Source organism: Ammodytes marinus (genome assembly GCF_949987685.1).
Source record: "Ammodytes marinus genome assembly, chromosome: 4".
Taxonomy (NCBI): Eukaryota; Metazoa; Chordata; class Actinopteri; order Uranoscopiformes; family Ammodytidae; genus Ammodytes; species Ammodytes marinus.
In genome coordinates, this window is record NC_137233.1 from 11,451,821 (window position 1) to 11,471,353 (window position 19,533).

At 40.3% G+C, this 19,533-nt stretch overlaps 2 protein-coding genes across 2 annotated transcripts in view; one reads left to right on the plus strand and one right to left on the minus strand.

The window, feature by feature from the left end:
• Positions 1–406: 406 nt before the first annotated feature.
• On the minus strand, positions 407–4,243 carry rps10 (ribosomal protein S10). The gene is made up of 6 exons (XM_080025464.1): positions 4,192–4,243; positions 3,596–3,745; positions 2,667–2,841; positions 1,315–1,392; positions 808–863; positions 407–492 (listed from the first exon to the last, which is right to left on the minus strand). The coding sequence occupies exons 2-6, from the start codon at positions 3,743–3,745 to the stop codon at positions 451–453; spliced, it is 501 nt and encodes a 166-aa protein (XP_079881590.1). The 5' UTR covers positions 4,192–4,243; the 3' UTR covers positions 407–450.
• An 887-nt stretch (positions 4,244–5,130) lies between these two features.
• pacsin1b (protein kinase C and casein kinase substrate in neurons 1b) overlaps positions 5,131–19,533 on the plus strand; it is a 28,361-nt gene continuing 13,958 nt past the window's right edge. The window contains exon 1 of the mRNA XM_080026842.1: positions 5,131–5,223. The gene's annotated coding sequence lies outside the window, so the exon portion shown is untranslated. The remainder of the gene's footprint in view (positions 5,224–19,533) is intronic.

Sequence of the window (19,533 nt, forward strand, 5' to 3'; positions counted from 1 at the left end):
TTGTGTTCTGGTAATGTGCATGCTGGGTCACTTATACAACATACAATAAAGCGAAATTCTTCCAAATTATTGTGTGCCCTGCATCCTGTCTGTTCAGAGGATACATGCTTGTAACCACAAGAACACTTCCTCCTTAAACCAACTCATTAATGAAACATATATTTTATAGGGCTGTCAAACTAACGCGTTCATTTCGATTAATTAATCACACAAAAATTAGGCTTGACAGCACTAATATTTTACATAAAGTCTCACTTAACTTGATCCTGTGGTTAATATCTGGGTCACTGTCACATTTGTTCTCACTCTTCAGAATCTAAACCTGGTGCCTAAACTCCTGCTAATCAGCATGCATTTAAATGCATCATCAATCCTTTTTAATACGAACAATACTGATGTAGACATGTTGTATTTTGATTTTCTTTATTGTACAGAAAGAGTGCAGGAAATTTACTGAGGCTGCTGTCCTCTGCCGCGTCCAAAGCCACCCCTCTGTAAACAAGAAAAACGTTTATGAATACATCATTCAAACAAACAGTTCAACAGAATAGTTAGTAAAACTGCTCTAAACAAACTAAAATTTAGCTTGAGGGCATTCCTTATTGAACCCATTGTAAGAACACCCACAAGCCAACCACAGCTTAGGGGCAGTTCGGCATTCTTGCTTTTAAATAGCTTTATTGCAATAGGAGGATTTAAAAATATATATATATTTTACAAGAAATATGCACTTCGATACAAATAATGCCCACAAAATAGAAAACATAATTTACAAAGTTTCACTGAAAATATGGCAGTAGTACTTACGAACTGGAACTCTGTGGCGGCTCCAGCACCAGCCTCTGCTTTCTTGTCAGCACCAGCTGATGAAGAAATTCATGAATTAAAAATTGTTAGCCAAAATACCTTCATTTCATAAAAATCATTAGATACCAGATACTAGCCAAACGAAAGGCTCTTGCACACACACAAAATAAATACTTTTGATGGTATTCTCCACTCAAAGAAAGTAAATTGGCTTTCAATGTGAAACTTAAAAATATGTATAAACAACAAATTCAATTACTTATTGACTAAAACTAATTAACATTGTTGAATTTCTTTATGGAATAAGAATTTTTGCATTATATTTTTCTTGCATTGTTGAATCTAATTTCAAGATTTAAATGTATAATATCTTAAAGCCAAAGTGATTATTTCTACCTGGCTCACTTTTAAAGCTTCATGCTGCTTATTCCATATTTTAACAAAGCCGAAGACCACATAGAAGCGACGGGCCATAAACATGACCGATGTTGTTAGAGGTGTACTTACGGGGTGCAGCAGATCGCCTGTAGGTATCTCTGTCGCCACCATCACGGTTAAGGCGAGCAGGCCTCTCTCCTTCCATTCCTGCACACATAAAAACAGCGGGAAAATTCAGCTCAGGTACACAATGGTTAGAGGTTATTTTGCTGCAACAAAGATGAAAGCAGTAGAAGATCAGAGACTTCAGAGGAACCACAGCGAAGAGAATCAAACAGACTTAAGGTCCACATCACGTATGTTTTTCAAACATTCTGAGCTTGTTATGTGAAGAGCAAATGGTGATGAACGAGCTACAAAATGTACACTACTCATATGTAGCTGTTGAGCCTAATTGGCCATTATCTGAATAAAATGGGTTGAATTCTTGGAGGCTTTGAGGCAGAGGCCACACAGGCCCTCCACTTTAACAGCAAATATCCTTTACAAAGGCAGGAAAGAGGGAGGATGAACAGACGAGCAATGATGCTCGTAGATTTGTTGTTGTCTCTAACAGTTAGGACCCATAAAATAAACAATCTTTAAAACAAAGATGTGTCGAGTTGAAGTATTCTTTATTTGGTCCTAAGAAATAAATATGTCTATCTGAAAAAGATATTTTTCGTTCAAAATTATTATTGACCCTGAAAATCAATTTCTTTATTTTAAGCAATTTCCTCTGGGATTCACACAAAGATTCCTGTTTAAATGTTAAATAGATTTTAAGTAACATAACATGAAAAGACCCGAAACCAGATGAATAAGACATTATTTGTTCTATATAAACTAAGTGCCATGTTATAGAAGCAGAGGAATGCAGTCTAATTGACAGCCTATTACATTTTGGAGTATGTGGCTTATGATTTCTTTTAAGTCTAAGTCCTTTCTTATAAATCAAAAGTAGTTTTAAATTACAGGTCATATCACTCTTAATACACATCCGGAAGTTATCAGATCCCAGAGTTGTTGAACCCCTAGCCAAGGCTAGTCTTTTGACTACATGATGTTAATCTCTCGAATGGCTCGACTCAGCGGGTTTACAACAAAAGCCGATTTGTGTTTTTTGTTCAACTCAAGAATGTAGTCAACAAAAAATCTAGTACTGAAAACACATTAGAGTTCCGAGTTTGGCTGAAACCAACTTTTACACCAAGGTTCTCATCCCAAAATATAGGATACAGAGAAAAGTTATGATATACTGTCATTGTCCAAAACATGAAAAAAACAGTGAAATAAATGTTAGGTTATGTCGCCAACTCCTTCCTGTGGGCAGCTGACCCCCCATCGAAAGATACTTTCCACCATGCCCAACATCTTTTCTAGGGGGAAACCCTGCAGTACAATAGATAAAATACACACTACATGTGTATCAGTGAGCTTACCCTTGGGCCTGGGCCTTGCGGTCTCAGGGCGGGTCTGGCGGCGCAGGGTGGCGGGCACGATCTCTGGGGGAAGGTGGAGGAAGTCTCTCAGGTACTGAATACCTTCATTGGTGAGGTACCAGTAAAAATGACGCCAGGCAAATTGCTCCTTGACATACCCACAGGACTTCAAGGACTGGAAGAAAAGGACACACAATTCATGTAGTTTTCACACTGGGTAGAGTCCTGCCACATATGCTATACCTAGCACGCCAAGTTCATGGTTTAAAACAGAATGGGTTTGACACTTTACAGCAATGCTGTTCCCGTAAAAGCTTAATAAGAAACATGTAAACCCACTGCCCCTAACCATGTATAATGTGTTTCACAACCGCATTAGAGTTTTAAGAGACAAACCGTCATCAAGAACATTATTTGTTTCTTTACAGGGAGCACTCTCATAACGTTATTTTGTGCAAGTTCAACTTCTATCAAACTGTCAGAGTTTCTGAAAATAGAGCAAAAAGCTCTCCAGAAGCCTACTGATTAAAGTTCCTTGATGAGCATCAAATGTTACTCTTCCCTGTCAGAAACAGAAGACCTTTCACATCCCTTTAGGTAGGAGAAATGTAAGATATAAGCGCAATAGTAAAGACAATTGGAATCCCTGAATGGCTTGCAAAGTAGATACATTTATTCAAATTTAAGTTGGATTCTGGGGTTTTATATAGGCTTTGTAGTTTTCTTACTAAGTTAAGTTTTTAAACATTTAAAAGGAGGGAAATTCAGATTATACTTTTGGACCTTTCCAGGACCTGCAGATACCCTGGTATTGTGCTACCAAGGCTCCACAGGAAACAGATCAATAAACATGTATACAGCTCGGTTCAGGCCAAATCCACACCGACACACACAGATACATTTTCACTGATGAACCTTAAGTTTCTCACCTGCATCGCTTTCATCACATGAAGGTTGGGCACATTCTTGTCCGCAAGCTCGGGATGCTTTGGCAAGTGGACATCTTTCTTAGCCACCATGACTCCCTCCTTGAAAAGGAGCTCATAGATAGCAATGCGATTCTTCTTGGGCATCAGCATCTGTGTGAAGCGACATGTTTGAGCATCAATGTAGAAAAGTATCGCGCGGACAGCTTTGATAGCATGCTAACTGGCTAGCCTGAAAGCCAACTTCGCTACATCTACTGATAAACAGGCTGGGGATAGTAACCCAATCAAGTAGCTTTGTTATACCACTTTGATAGGGGTGTTTTACAACGGACATATCACTAAACGTTATATACGTTATGTGTCGAAGGGGGGAAAGCGTTGACAGAGAAAAAAATGGCAGTCGTTCGTGAACATCAGAGCCGGGGTTACTTCCCCACTTTCAAGCCAAATATCAAGGATTATAAAATGTTTAACGCTGAAATGCCTCCACGTATTCTACAAATACATAAACGATAATCGAATATGAGACATTGTTGTTTTATAGAACATGAGATGTTGAAGATATATTTAGATTACTACGCCAGATCTGTCTTTACCTTTCCACTTGTGAGGGGACCGGAGCCGGAAGGAACGTTTGCCGTTGACCGGGAAGGTTTATCCCCTCGGCCAGGGGCCCGATGCCGCTGCGTCTCCCCCTTCTGGTGCGGCGGGAGAAGGGAAACGTCAGCTTGGTTATAGAGCTGTTAATGGTCCATGGGTTATTCACGTTATACTGTACTGTAAATTACATTGGAAGAACAAGATGCATCGTCTTGGATAGGCCTACTTGTTCTCAACAATCCAGAGAAATATTTTTAAAGAAAATAATTAAACATAACAGGAAAAATAATAAAACAGTGAGAAATAGGCTAATAAAGAGAGATTCAAGAATCAAGATCAAGACTGACATAACTACTTTATAATGTTCAATAGCATAGTAATGAATGCGCAGCAAGCAATATATTTATGGTAAAATAGGCTACATAAAGCTGCAAGAACAAAGTCAGCATGATCATAGACCAGCCTTATTCCTGTGATGTGTTGTTTTGATTTAAGCTATTGTGTATGTCCTCTTTCCAAACTAAAGCATTAGCCTAATGTTGGTCTCTTAAATGTAGGCCCTAATGCCTTTTTGTGTATTTTATTTTATTTATTATTTATTTAGGATCATTGTAATTCTGTTATTGTCTCTTCCTTAGATTTGTAGTTCTGACATGTTAAAATCTAGTTTTAAATATCAAAAAAGCTTGGTGGGATGGGAATGCCTTGGCAGTCACATAAACATGACAATGTCGGTTTGATTCCATAGCCTACAACAGCATCAGATTATTGTTCAATTTAATTAATTTTAATTTGGGCCTGTTGTCCTACATGTGAGGGGCTTCCCTTTATTTTGAAAGAGCTTCCTGGAAATCCTTTGGTCCGTTACCTTGGCTAACTTGACCAAAACTCTCTTTGACCCTCCCCCCATCTGGCGGCTCCTTTCAGCGGTACATCTACCAGCAGCGATACAACGGATCCTGAAGTATACAATGATTAGCCTACATTTTAAAAAATATTCAAAGAAGCTGGATTAAAATTTCCTTTCGGTATGTTATTTTTTCACATTTTATAACCGTTTATCAGTTAGCTTCAGCTAGCTTAGGTAAGTTATGATAAAGCATCTTAATTTATTGTTCGTATTGCGGAACCATACATCTGTTGTGGTGAGATCAGGCTTTTTCCGACCAGTTATGATGCTGCTGAGCCTGAATTAAAAGTTTACTGTTTAGCGAATGCAAGTCTGCTTATTGCTGTAGCCTCTGTGTTTGCATCATTTGACCCGTAGATTGGTGTTCAAATGTGGTACATCTTGGCTAACTTGACCCACCGCCACTGTAACCTGCTATCATGTCACTCGTTTGTTTCCAATCAAAATAAGTCATGATCAAAATAGGCTACTGTATGGTTTTACATGAGGGAAACACATTTAGCAACAGTTGATAAACAGAGAATGCAGCAGCAGAGGGCAGAGATGGGGTGGCTGATAGATAGAAAGATATAGGCTATATTTTAATCTATCCTTCTTCTAAACTAGCATATTTCTTTGATGTATCGCTGGAGAGAAGCAGGTGGTCTGACTGGTTAGGGTCAGCTGTAAGGTGCTGGCCTGCATCTGACAGACTCTCGTGGCTCTGTCCACGGTTCTGAACTCGGATCACTGATGGACCACACGCAGCACAACAAGCTGCTAGACACTGTGCATCTGCAGTGGAAACAGGTTGGGCAGATTCAATTAAAAACACGACAAAAGTGTTGTGTGTGCCTGAGTGATATGCCTACTTTATTTTTTTTAAATCATTGCGTCACACATTTCTAGGTTTGAAAGAAATGGACATTTTGTTAGTAATGAATTGCTAATTAATCAACAACTGTGTTGATAATTGCTGAATCACTTAATTCATTCATAAAGTTAAAACAAAGGCAAATACTTGCTGGTACAGCTTTCTAAAACATGATAATGTAATGCTTTCTGTTTTGTGCACATTTGGGTTTTACACTTCAACAAGCAATTTGACGACATAAAAACAAGTCTAGACTAAACGATGAATTTGTCATAAAATATTTGGTTATCCTCTCTCAGAGTTTTTTTCAGACAACTAGCTGAGTATGAATCCTCCTCCTAACTGTTCACTGAGGAATATGCCTAGCCTAGCAAAATATTTGTTTCTTTATTCCCCACAAAAAATTTCAAAAGGAATATGAACTATCTATTTTTAAATAAGTTTTGCAAAGTGCACTATTGAGCGTTGAAGGGTCATTCAAGGATAGGAGGTTTATTTAGTTTGGATAATTAATCTCAATGCTCAATTATCTTAACCTACAAACTCAGTTTTGAATCTCATGTAAATAATAGCTGAGGGTCATTTGAGAGAGAGAGAGAGAGAGAGAGAGAAAGAGAGAGAGAGAGAGGTATGAGGCACTCATGTTAAATTGCTTTTATTTGAGTGAGTGCTTAATTGGATTTATTTATGTGACAAACGAGGGGCACTCATTTGATTTGCAGGGCTGGGTTCAACGACTTTCTGTTGTAGTCGGATGAGCTGTCATTGCTAATATAATTAATCAGATTAAACCCCTAAATCACCCATATTTCTTTTCCCCGTATGCATAATTATAGATTGTTATTCCCAGTAGGCGTGGACGTCATTTGTTGCTACCAATTTCAATTTGTAATTTACAAGCCTTGCATGTCACATCTGGTGCTCGCGATCCCCACCAGACGGAAAGCAATGAAGATTTCTTCTTCTTTTATACTTGTCCCTTCTTGCCCTGTGTGACCAAGAATATGGCTTCAGCCAATCATAAGCCTTTTCCTTCTATGTCTGGGATTAGATCAATGGAATTAAAACGTCCATTTCATCTCACTTCCTCTGTGATCACCACAACGCTAAGTAGGTTAGGATTGTTTCAAAGTTAAGCACGGCTCCCCTGCGTGGCCCTGGAGCGTATTCTCAAAGCTGCTGTAGTGTATCTATGGGCTAAAGCACCACTGAATGGAAAGGGAGGACTCTCTCAAAGCTTCTCCTGCATACACGTTCAGAAAGCCTTCAGATGGCTTTGGCCTGAACTGTAAGGTAATTGGAGCCTGAGATATGATCCGCACAGGGGATCATGGGAGAAAGGCAGACTGTGTTTCCTTAAAGGGCCAGTGGGGTTCTGCATCTGCAGATTTTTCTTTTAAGGCTGTTTTCTCACATAAAAAAAGAACAGCCTGATCTTGCAAGCTTCACATTCGTTTCTCTCTCAGAGATCAGTCTGGCATTTCTCCTCAACGGACAGAAAGTGGGGAGGGCCCGGTCTGCCTGGAGGCTAGATTGGCGACTACATGAACCAATCAGAAGCTGCTTCCACTAAGAAACGGACATTAGGTCAGAAGGCAGGCCCAGATTGGCCTGGTCATTTTTTGAGCGGCTCCTCCCCATGGAGATTGGAGAAATGCCAGACTGATCTGCAGGAGAGAAACAAAAGTGAAGCTCCCAAGATCAGGCTGGTCACACAAGGTTAAGTGACTGTGGCTTGCTCACAACTTTCGGCCAAAAATGCCTATCAGTGATGATGCAAAATGATGATGATTCCTTAGCATCTGTAAATCTTGTAAAGTATGCGTACCACCAGGTGTGTCTGTTAGGTATAACATTTGAGAAGCTGATTTTTTTCCTTAAGAAATTCACATAAATGGTAGCCTGGAAATCCAGACCCTGATATCTTGAACGATAGAGGGTCTGGCCACGATCATTAGTAATTTCCAACTCAAGGGGCGGCTCCTACTCGTGCATTTCAAATGCCACTGCATGCAGTTGGATAGCACTACAACCAATCAGAGCGATGCACAAGGCGACGTAAGCCCCTTTCGTTTAGCGAACAGCTGTTAAACTGTTAAATTAAACGTTTGCCGTTGTCGGTCGGCAAAATAGAACATTCCACTTACTTGCTAATGAAAGATTTGAGTGCCGTCTTCCAAATCGTTAAGGGTCGAGGCCAAAGCAGTCTCAAACTCACACAACATATCCGCAGCCATATTTGATGTTTACTATCACGGCTTCGACGTCGCATGCACGTCACTGTCGTCATCCGGTTACGTCCTCCCCAGAGCACCATATAAAGGGCTCTGGCGCGCCCATATTAGATAGAACCAATTGAAACCACCAGCCAGATTTCTGGCTTTCTTGATAAAGCTTCAACGGAGCGTGTCCAGACCAACACGCGCAGCAAATTTAATTTGCCAGCGCCTAGTGGCAGGTCTGGGAATGCCAGGCTACATAAATGGTGTATTGATTATGAAAATATAATGTTTGAGGATTTGTGTCCGGACTGACTTATTGATTAATCATTTCAGCTTGTTTCTGATAGATGCACATGTGTGGGTTGATGCTGAGGTCAGACGTTTTCCCCAAGATTAATAGCCAATCACTCACAAAAGGTAAATCTTGAACATATTGAAGTTGGGTTGTGTATGAGCTATTTTGGAAAGCTCTACCCAGACACTGATTAAAAAATTCCCTGTTGTGTACTACGAGACTGTCTGACTGTGCTGCACCATGCCCATAGAGCCTGAGTCAGCAGAATCTAAGAAGCAGGCCTTGCAGTATACAGATCAGAAGCAAACGTATTCATGGCATCACAGGCCAAAAAGGCCAAACTTGAAAATGTCTCAAACTTTAGTAAATGGAATAATTTTATTTGCACTGTTGGTCAGACTAAACAGGATATCAGATGAAGTACATTTTTAATGAATGTGATTGTATTCTTTCATATTAAATTATTAATTTTAGCTTGTTGCTTGTTTCTTGAGAAATGCCACAAACATAATGTTGAACTGTTCACAAGTTGCAACTGTTGTAGATATTGTTGAATGTTTCATGGACAAAAAGGTCGGGATCCAGTGTTGTAAAATTGCTCAAACTTTATTTAAGGTATAGTTTAATAAAGTAAGTCGGCTTTGTGCAAGTACTGGCAAGAGCCTGAAAAAGTGCCATGGGATGAGTCCTTTGTCAATCTGCATCGTGTGACGCCCGTGCTTCCACTTTCTGGTGCGCCATAAATCAGTCCGTATACCTCCAGGGCACCTCCGCCGTGGAATTACTTATACATTACAAAACCAATATCACAGCGAAAGAGCAACAAGGAGAGGCTATGAGGAGATTGTTGGCTGCACATTTGCTTTGCTCCTCTGAGGCTCAAGCGTGTCGGATTTATAGTGTCAGTGAAGTGCTAGCCACAGGAGGAGGAAGTATAAGGAAGAGGGCTTGGTGTTGCCTTGACGACTGGGTGTATTAAAGATGGGGTATTTGCGTTGTGCATGCAGCAGTGGAAGCCAGTGTTTATGGACCAATGTTTGAAGTGATTTTCTATACTTTTCTGGATTATCTTTACCTGTCAAAGCTGTTCAAACAATAGCACACAACATGACTGTTGACGTTTCCTCTCAGATGATCTCACTTCTAACAGCAAGAATAGTTCTGATTCATGACTTGAGTATACCAACAGAGGCTTTATGTGTATGTTTGTATATCTTTCTCTCTGTTTAACTCCCATATCTTTTAGCCGCTGCACTGTCTTAGAATGAGGCACTTGCATTTTCCTGCCAAGTATCAGCTTCAGTGTGTGTTTGCACACTTTGACTGCAGCAGCTGAAACCAGGGGCTTCAATAAATGCCCTGTCTGCATTGACTCCATGCACTGGGCGGGGCAGAAGAAAAAAAAACGTGTATTGATTACAACCAAACTAGGATGGAGAGCAAAGAGGGTCCTCCCTACTTGCCCCTTTGAGTATTGATCAAAGTGTTTCAACCCTGGAGTGTGAGAAATTGGCTTTACACAGAATACTGTGGTGTGTTAATGCATAATGTTTGTTATCTGCACAGGACATCATGTGATGATGGAGGTATAGTCTGATGGTATGATATCTAGTAGAAGAGAGCTTGTGTTTGAAATGTTGTCATGCATATAAGAGGAAGGAAAGTTTTTTTTTTTAGATCAATGCTCTCTTTTTCTTCTGGGCTCCCACAATCTGATCCGTCTGCCTCTGAGCAGGCTCACTAGATCAGTTGGGGCTTCAGGGTCTTGCTCAAGGGCACCACAGTTGTGGTAATGAGGGAGTTCAGTATTTCTCAAAATTCATGATAGTGTGCTTGTGAAAGTGAGATGAGAAAGTCGATACCAGCCGTGTGTCTTTTCGGTAAATATTAAGCTGGAGATAGTAAACCAGCACTTCAAACTTTAATTTGGTCATGTTGCAATAAATATAGATAAAGCTCACTATTGTTTTAATCAGATTTTAGTTGAGGTGAAGTATAAGCACTTGTAGAATAGAAAAAGCGGATACGTATTTGGGGGGGATCTTTCACTGTTGACCTCAGGATGTTGCATATTGTCAAATCGAAGCAAGAAAACAGAATCAATTATAAGATGTGTTTTCTATACAACCATTAGTACCTGACCTGCAGCCCTTTCACTCCTTTCTTTTGCCTGTGCAAGGGTCATATATTACTTGTGTAGCTACAATGGGATATAACACCGGGGTCAATCGGAGTGACCCCCGGGGGAGAAACATGATTAGATGATACACAGATGGCACAGAGTGGGGAGACGAGCATCTGTCTACTGGGATATTTCATGACTTTCAAGGATTTCAGAACGACAATCCTGCAAGTTGTTACATCCTCTGCATGTTGCTTGTTTTACAATCAGTGGGAACATTTGCTGGCTGCTTCAGAGGGAAGCTTCTCTCTGTCTATTATCAGAGGACACACTCCTGCCAGATCATTAAGCTCGTTTTCTTTTTTTCATACAAATGTTCCTAATATATTGACTTGCTGTGGCTCGGACGTCAGTTTAAAGGACTGTTCAGTCTTCACTGGTGGCATTCATTGGACATCAGTAAATCTGTATTGATTGAGCAATGATCAGTATGCATGGCGGCTGACCTGATGCCCTGATGTTGACTCATCCCCGTCTGGCTTTATCTAACCAGCGGTGTCACGTCTCCTCTGCCTGTTCTTCCCGTCCACCTTTATCCTTGCGATGAGTCGCTTTCTGTCTCTTCTCGTCCTTCTGTCAATCTTTGTTTTGGCCCCCTTTCTAAAGCAATGTGTGTGACCAGGGAGAGCTCCTCAGTCTCTCCCCACCCTGCCTCACAGCTAGCTAATTATTGATAGTCTAATGCGTCTTCTCAGGGATATGTCAAAGTTCGGTCTCACAGTGAGTGTGTGTGTGTGTGCGTGAGAGTGAGTGAGTGTATGTGGTAAAGGTGTGCCAGACCTTAGGACGTGTTGCGGTTTCAGGTGTCTGGTTCTCCTGAAGGCTGATAGAATTGTACTTGAAGTGAGGTTGTCGAGGACTGAGCGGCCGTAGAGACGACACACCAGGTTCAGTAAAGTGCCCTAATCTGTAATGACACGTGTTAATGTTATAGATCTATAGTTGTGTGTACTTATTGTTGGTTAGCTGAATTTTTAGTTGTCCGCGTTTCCCAGTAGTTGGTTAACTGTCATATAAGACAATGAATTCTGACTCAAATTAATAAATGAGCTGTGTTGTGTTGAGATTGTAGGTCATGATTAAAAAGAGGCAAACAAGATATCGTAGATTGAGTGGACGTTGACCTTTATTTTTGTCTTGTCTTATTAAAGGTATGGTCTAAAGCAGGGGTTCTCAAACTTTTGATAGCTGAGGGCCAATTTAGGAACCCAACATTGGACCGAGGGCCGCCGAAGGAAAAAAAATTATAAAACTGAAATAATTTCAATGGCCAGCGTCTTTGCGTCTTTACAGTTTACATGTATTGGTCAGCATCCAATACTGTGTAATTAACACATTTAAAGTAATAAATGAAGGGCTAGGTCTCATTTCAACATTGGGGAACACACATTAAAAGCGGGGGTCTGGGGGTTGTCCCCCAGAAAAATTTGAGGTTCGAACACTTCATTTTGTGCATTTTGGTTAATTTTTATGCAGTAATTTGTGTCTTCTGTATTTATTTATGGTGGAAATGTTAAGGAAAAGACAACTCGCTCCCATTGACACACATCTAATGGAATATAAATCAAGGCACTGAGGCATTCTGTATTGCATTCAAATATTTATTCTACTTTATTGTTCAAAACTTTCTACACATTGAAAACGTATCACCTTTTGGAGTGTTTTTTTGTAGGACTCACTACTCATGATGCAGCAGCAGTGTTAACTATTATGACACTATACATTGGAAATAAACAGGGTGGGCTATCAGCAGTCAACTAGGCAGATAGTTCCATGGCTATCAGCAGCTAGCTAACATTAGTTTGTTAGCTAAACTTTAGGCAAATGAGTTAGAAACCAGATAATGTTAGCATCCATCCTTAGACACTTGACCTAATCTAATTCACCTTGAATGTGAGAAAGTGCATCGTATTGGGCTTGACAAGCTCACTATCTAACAACTTACATTGGGACCACTACACTACCTGCTGCACTGCGGGAGGCTGACCAGCCGTCTGCAACGAGAGGCAGAGGCCAGCCGAACTTCGCAAGTTTAATAAGTGGGGAATGAATTAGGAGGGATATTTAAGTGTTTCGACCCCTGTACTGTTTTTACTGTTACGGGGGACGCATCCCCTCCGTGCGTTTCAAAAAAAAAATATATATATGATTTTCAATTCAATGCGGGCCGCGGGCCGCCAGATATGCTTCCGCGGGCCGCCATTGGCCCGCGGGCTGCACTTTGAGAACCACTGGTCTAAAGGTAAATAGAACCAATTCTGCATTGTACTCCTATAACATTGTCAGACTCACAATACAGTCTTTATTTTTTTTTTCAAAATTGGTGCTGAAGAACCAGAAATAAAGTACCTTCTTTATTCCTGCATTCTTCTTTGATGTCATAACATGTCGCCTAAATTACTCACAAGGACTACAGATGTCAATTAATTTAGTGCTTTAGTATTCAAACAATTACTTGTGTGACATATCTTTGGAAAGTTAAGATTATTGTCATTCAGTAGCTGAAGACCAGGGACGATCAACACCTATGCCAGACACCAACACACAAACTGAGCTGGCAGATTTTCTGTCATTACACACGTTAGCGATTTAACATTGCCGGTACTTTGGTTCCAAAATGTTGGATACACCGTGGCCTTTTGATTTGAACCTTATTTGAGCAAATTGGAGCTTCCATGTCCTATCCACAGCCAGCCAACAAGACTCTGCATTGAAAGGTCATGTGTCCGCAGGGTAAGCAAACTGTCCCAAAGAATCTGTCCGAAACACAGTGCGCCCCTATCGTATACTGTTCTTATATGGAAATGGAGCTTCAATGCTAGGAATTTGTATTAAGGATTGTTAGTCTTCGAGTTACTCAAGTGATTCGAAGAATCGTTTCAGCCTTGTTACCCACAATGCAACACAATGCACATTATAGTGCCACGAGTGGCGGCTTATGTAGCCTTTGGTCACTAGCATCAAACAGAGTTGAAGAGTGAGCTACAAAGGTCTGGTTAGCTCACTTATTCCGCAGATCCAACACCTCCAGATTTGTTCCACTTCCAAACTTATTGTCTTCAGACCCAATTACACTGCCTAAAGTTAAATCACACAAAGGCATTTTATTAGAGATCATCATGATCTACTAAAGGCTTTCCACAACTTTTCTTCACAAAGCAGTATTACTCCCCTAGACCTGTAAACAGTTTGTCTTTATGTGTTCACAAAAGCATTTCAGTATCATCGGACGCCCTCTGTATATTTGTTAAGGGACGGACACACTAATTAAAGTGACCGATTTGTGGTTGGACTTATCCTTATATTTATCTTTGAGGTCTGTTCGATCTTCCGAGGCTCTATCTCCTGTGCAGATAATTGGCCTCCAAGTTAGCAATCACCTTTTGGTCTTGCTAATTAATTTGACATTGATTTGTTCTCCATAGAGGCTGCAGATGAGAAACAGGACGGAGTTTGACTTTATTTTACTGGCTTCCTGCTGAGGTTTGGACAAATTGTAGTTGGCTGCCTGAAATGTTTCACAAGAGTTTTAAAGCCCACTTTCTTGCTGCTGTGTATTATTTTTGAAACTTCTCCTGCATGTGTTTGAGTTTCTCAGTTTCTTTCCAACAGTGCACTCATTTCTCTCTTCGTACAGCTACACATATTTGTACCAGAGAATTGCAAAACAACCACAGCCCTCTTCAGCTATGAAGCAACACCACGAGAGCAGCTCATGGTATATTCACTTTTATCAAGGCTTCAGCAATAATACCAATACCTGTTGAGGTGGAGAAAGGCGTGCAGATTCCCTTTTTTTCACATTTTATTTACCTGCAAAGCTCACATTAGCAGCAGTCACATCAGATGACGATCGAGGATGTTTTGCAGGGCTGAATTAGTTTTTGTTTCTAAACAGTGGTTATAAAATGACTCTTGGTAGAAACTCGAGATGAGTGTACTTTTTTATTGCAAGATTGCATTGCCTCACACATTGAGCTGGGCTTGAAACACCTTGCTGAAATACCAAACTGTCCTCAAGTAGAAAAAAACACATTAAAAACAAAGACCATTTTGAGGTCCAAAGTGGTGTTGCTCACTTACGACAGTGTCTTTGTTTTACAATCCAATTGTCTTTGACAGTGACGTGAGATTACATCAAACCTAGAAGAGTTTCTCCACGTGAGCAAGGTTGGTCATCTCCACCTCTATCTGTTTACACAGCAGTGTGAATTATTGATGAATGCAATTCTATATATAGGACTTGAATCTGATGAGGGTAGCAGGAGCAACACAGTTTGTCCTGAGGGAAAGAAAAAGTGCTGCATTTGATTAATGTGGCCAGGATTTCACAAAACGGGCCGTGACCCAGGGCAGCACCCAGTGGATGTGTGCGTCTGTCTGTCTGTCTGTGTGTGTTGGTGATGACCAAACCAAATTATTTTTTGCATGAATCATGAAATCACCATTGTAACAGCACTGGTTACAGACTCTGGCACAGCCATGTCCCGACAGCATTATCCCCCCTCACCTCAAAATGATGATAATATGGGTCTAAACAATGCTGCCAGAGAGAGGGGCTGTGGAAATGTTGTTCTCACAGCCGTGTAGCTTAACTTTTGTTCTGAACTTTATGACAAGTTGCCTAATTTATGGCTGCTGTGTCAACAGCTCGGACCTGCTCTCTGGCCTCGAGGCAAACAGGTCTATTTATCTTGACATCACCTCCACCCTTCATGCTCAGCTTGGTATTGTCCCTCCCGTGAGTTAGTCTGTTACCGGAGCGTATCAAAGGAATTTGTGGCGTATATTCAATTGATGACTCTTTTATTATCCGGACTACTGGACCAAAGTCTGCAAACTTTCTTTCATTTCACCTTTTAAAGCATGTTTGTCCCCTCAGGTCTTCCCATCCTCCATCTCAGAAAATGTCCACACTGAGTTCGAAATAGGCTTTTGAAAATGACACTGCGTAATTTTTATTGAGCTTTGGCTCTGGGTCTCCTTTTGCCAACCAAAATCCCTCTTTGTTTTTCACAGTTATATTTGACCTTAAAAAGCAGTTGTGACTGCATGTCAATTCCATAAGTGACAAAATCATCTTAAGTGGAAACTAAAATTCATGATACTTTAGTGCTTGTATAATGGAGGTTCTCAACTGTCTCCGTTTTTCTTATACAATCTCATTTTGAAACAAAGCTCTGTTGATCCAGCCGTTCATATCCCCAGTTCCACCATAGTCACCTTGACATGTTTAACGTTCTGCCACAACACGTCACAGCAACTTCTGACACTTCTGAGCAGCCGAAACATCTCAAGGTCCTAAACATTGATACTAGTCTGTACAAGAACATTTAAGTTAACCTCATACATACACTGTGCTATTAGTGTTCATACAACAGCAGCAGCTACTCCAACCCCCTCCTCTGTCTGAGCCATTCAAGCAAAGCACCACAGGATTATCCCTCACTCATTGAGAAACACACACATACATACACACACACACACCCACCCACACACACACACACACACACACACACACTAACAGTCCTCTCCAGCACAGTGCTCTGGGCTGGAAGATCTCAGAATCACAGATTAGTGGTCCTCTTCCTCTCTGCTCTGCGTGCTGATGCTCCGTCAGTCAGAGAGGACGCAACAGTAAAGAAAGGAAACGGGAGGGGAGAGCGTCTGAGTGCTGGAGGAGCCCACGTGTCTCTTTTCTCCTAGCTGCAGCCTTAGCCGCTGTTAATGGAGGACTTGGGGTAAGGCTTTTGTTGCTGTGGTGGGGGGCTGTGTTGCCGCTCTTTGTCTCTGGGTTTGACTCTCTAGCCGTGCTGCGAGTTGTGGTGCCTTTTTTTTATTAGGTGCCTTTGCACTTGCTTTGGAAGGATGGGTATCCCCAATGCTCTTTGGGTCTCATTTGCTGCATGTTGCACGGATAGAAAAAGGAGAAAGGGTGAATAATATAGGCAATGTGATGTTGACTAAACCTTGGAGGCTGCTTCCCAATGTTTGGTTGTGTGTGTGTGTGTGTGTGTGTGTATATGTATATGTGGGTGTGTGTGTATATGTGGGTGTGTGTGTAGGTGGATGGGTGGGTGTTGTAGGCATTGTTTGTTTGTCTGTCTACAATTAATAACTCTCTGAATTAGAAGTACAGTAGGATTTATGCCATGAATCGCCAAAAGTGGAATAAGCTTCAGTCAGTTGCTGTTTCCCCACTTTTACGATCTGCCTTTTCTGTAAGCCAAGCAAAGGTCTATCCTGAACAAAAGCCCCCTCTCGGCATGGAGCTAATGGATTAACTAAGCGTGATAAACACCCACTCATGCCATGCTCCAAACTGCATCCGGTCGAGGCAGTTTTGTTTTAGCTCATATAGCTGTCGGAATTAACCCACCCTGGAAATTCTCCCTCAATTAACTGGCTTTTTGAATTTTTTTGGTGGTGTCCTGACTTTCTCGCTCTCATCTCTGCCCTTTATTGTCAGAAGTGTTGCTCCATCCATTGGCTCCAAGGTTGACCCAAATACCCATGCAGCTCCCGCCCCTCCCACTGACCTCCTATCATCACAACACAGCCCTGCTCCTTCTCTATCTTTTGTTTTCATTATGTGTCTCTCCTGTGTCAAGTCTTTCCAGATCAACAACTTTGGCTTTGCAAGATTTGTGTTAAGTTTTTGTTAATTAGTTAACGAAGCAAGTATCTAACCGTCAGATGTGGTTAGGCCATTCAGAGAAACTACAGTGCAATGATAGTTCTGACCAGGAAATGTATTGTGAGGTTGTATTAACGTTTGTGACAGTTTAATGTCCTTTTCATTGTTTGAGATACTGAGGTACAATATAAATATGTGTTGTAAAGAAATATGTTGTTTGTCTTAAGCCAAGAAACAGCACATAAAACAATTAAAAACTACAATTTCAGATTAAACAAACTAGAGCTTTAGAGGGGCTGGTTACTTTTGGCCTGAGCGAGGCTAGCTGTTTCCCTCCGTTTTCAGTCTTTATGCTATGCTAAGCTAACTGTCTGCTGGCTGTAGCTTCATATTTATCATAGGCTACTAACAAGAGAGCTACAGCATATTGATGTCATCATCTTACTTACGCTCAGCAGGAAGTCAAATACGCCTATATGAAAATATGAAAACTAACATTTAACATACAAAGTGTATGGTTCATCTGAGCTAAGAGATGACTCATTCTGTGGTGAAAACATCACATCAAAAATCCTCATCAAATGCTCTCCCGTACCATCTGTTTACTGATATTTTGTATTCCAGCAGTGACTCAGACAAACTGATCTGTAGCTGCAGCTGGCATTTAGCCACACTGATAATAACAGTATTTTCATAAATCCCTCTCGATTGTTTTGCTGTCGTCTTGTTTTTGTCATCCAGTTCATCTGCATCCTAGCTTTGCATTTTATCTTGATCTGCGTTTCTGTTGGCTGCTTGGCTTGTGTGTTTAGTTTTGTTGTTGTTGTTCTCACTCTTTCCTCACTTGCACTCATGTATATTCTACTTCTTATTCTTATTCTTAATGCATCTTTCTTTTTATCTCAGTTTTTTTTATCACTTCGGGATTCGAACTTTTGCAAATATATAAAGTAAACAAAAGGTCCAGGCTTTTGTGATCATATCATCATAGTGGGGAAGTGCAAGTGGTTGTGATGATTGATTAAAATAGTCTGGTGAGCTCATGTGCAGGTGGGAAGCTCAGATAATATCAAGAATGCAGTATTTTTCAACCTTGGTCTTATACAAATGTTTGTGTCCATTTTGACAGTGGGTCATTTTAACCTTTTCTGCTTACCTTGTGGAGATCCTGCATACTGCAGAGTCCGGCAAAACAACATAGTGATGCAGGTCGCTTGGTTTTTCCCCAAAGTAGATCCCTGAAGAGATAACTAGAATAACTAATCCAGAGGCAGATTCAGGTGATAATTCCCTGTAGGTTCATTACTACAAGTAACACCTTTCACAAACTGAGTTTACACTTCACCGATTTTCATTAAGTCTCTCTCAAGCTGATAAGATTTACACTAGAATATGGTGTGCTGCTTGTATAATTGGAAATGTGACCATGTTTACTTAGATTTAAACCCCATAAAGGTCCTTCCTAAATGACCGTACCTAACAAATATCTCAAGTAAATCCTTCCTCAAACAACACAAATGTATCTCTAATTCCAATGACTTTTGTTTTACATTCATATTTGGGTGATTCTCACGAAGTGTGTCAAAGTGACATCAAAATAAAATCACTCTTTTTGAAGGATTTTCTAGCTCTAGTGACTGAAATAGAATGTAGACTTTTAGTTTTTGATAAAAGTTACTAAGGGGAAAAAATCATTTCAATTTTATTCCAATTTCATAACCGCATGATCCAGATTAACTCTCATTACCGATATAGTGAATGAAGATAGCAGACCATTTAAAAAAAATCCATTTTGCTTAATTTTTCACATTTACACAAATGAGCACATTTAAGGAACAGCAGAGTTCATCAAAAGCAGTGTTTTATATATATTTTTGTCATATTTAAATTGAAAAAACTCTCATTACCGATACACAGAAGTAATTTTAGATCCCAATTTTTCAAATAATCTCTTTGTAAACAAGAAATTATTTACGGAAAACACATGTGGGGCATACTTCAGGAACATAAAATCATAAATTAAACACATTCATTTATCTGGTTCATAATAATATTAAAATATCTGTTTCATTGCACGCATAACGGTAATGAGAAGTCCATTACGGAGGATGAGATTTTATGTTGCGGTAATGAGAATGATTTTATTTCACCTAATTGAAAAGGTCCTTAGGACATGACATAACTGATGGACATTTGAAAGTTACAAGATTTAAATTACAAGCAATTGATTGAAGTTCCA

What these genes read in the sequence shown, in the direction of transcription:
- rps10 (XM_080025464.1), bottom strand. Translation starts at nt 3,745, where the DNA reads ATGCTGATGCCCAAGAAGAATCGCATTGCTATCTATGAGCTCCTTTTC. An exon ending in CAGGCGATCTGCTGCACCCC is followed by an intron (nt 864 to 1,314) that starts GTAAGTACACCT and finishes TTTCTTCATCAG; the next exon opens with CTGGTGCTGACAAGAAAGCA. An exon ending in CCGCCACAGAGTTCCAGTTC is followed by an intron (nt 493 to 807) that starts GTAAGTACTACT and finishes TCTTGTTTACAG; the next exon opens with AGGGGTGGCTTTGGACGCGG.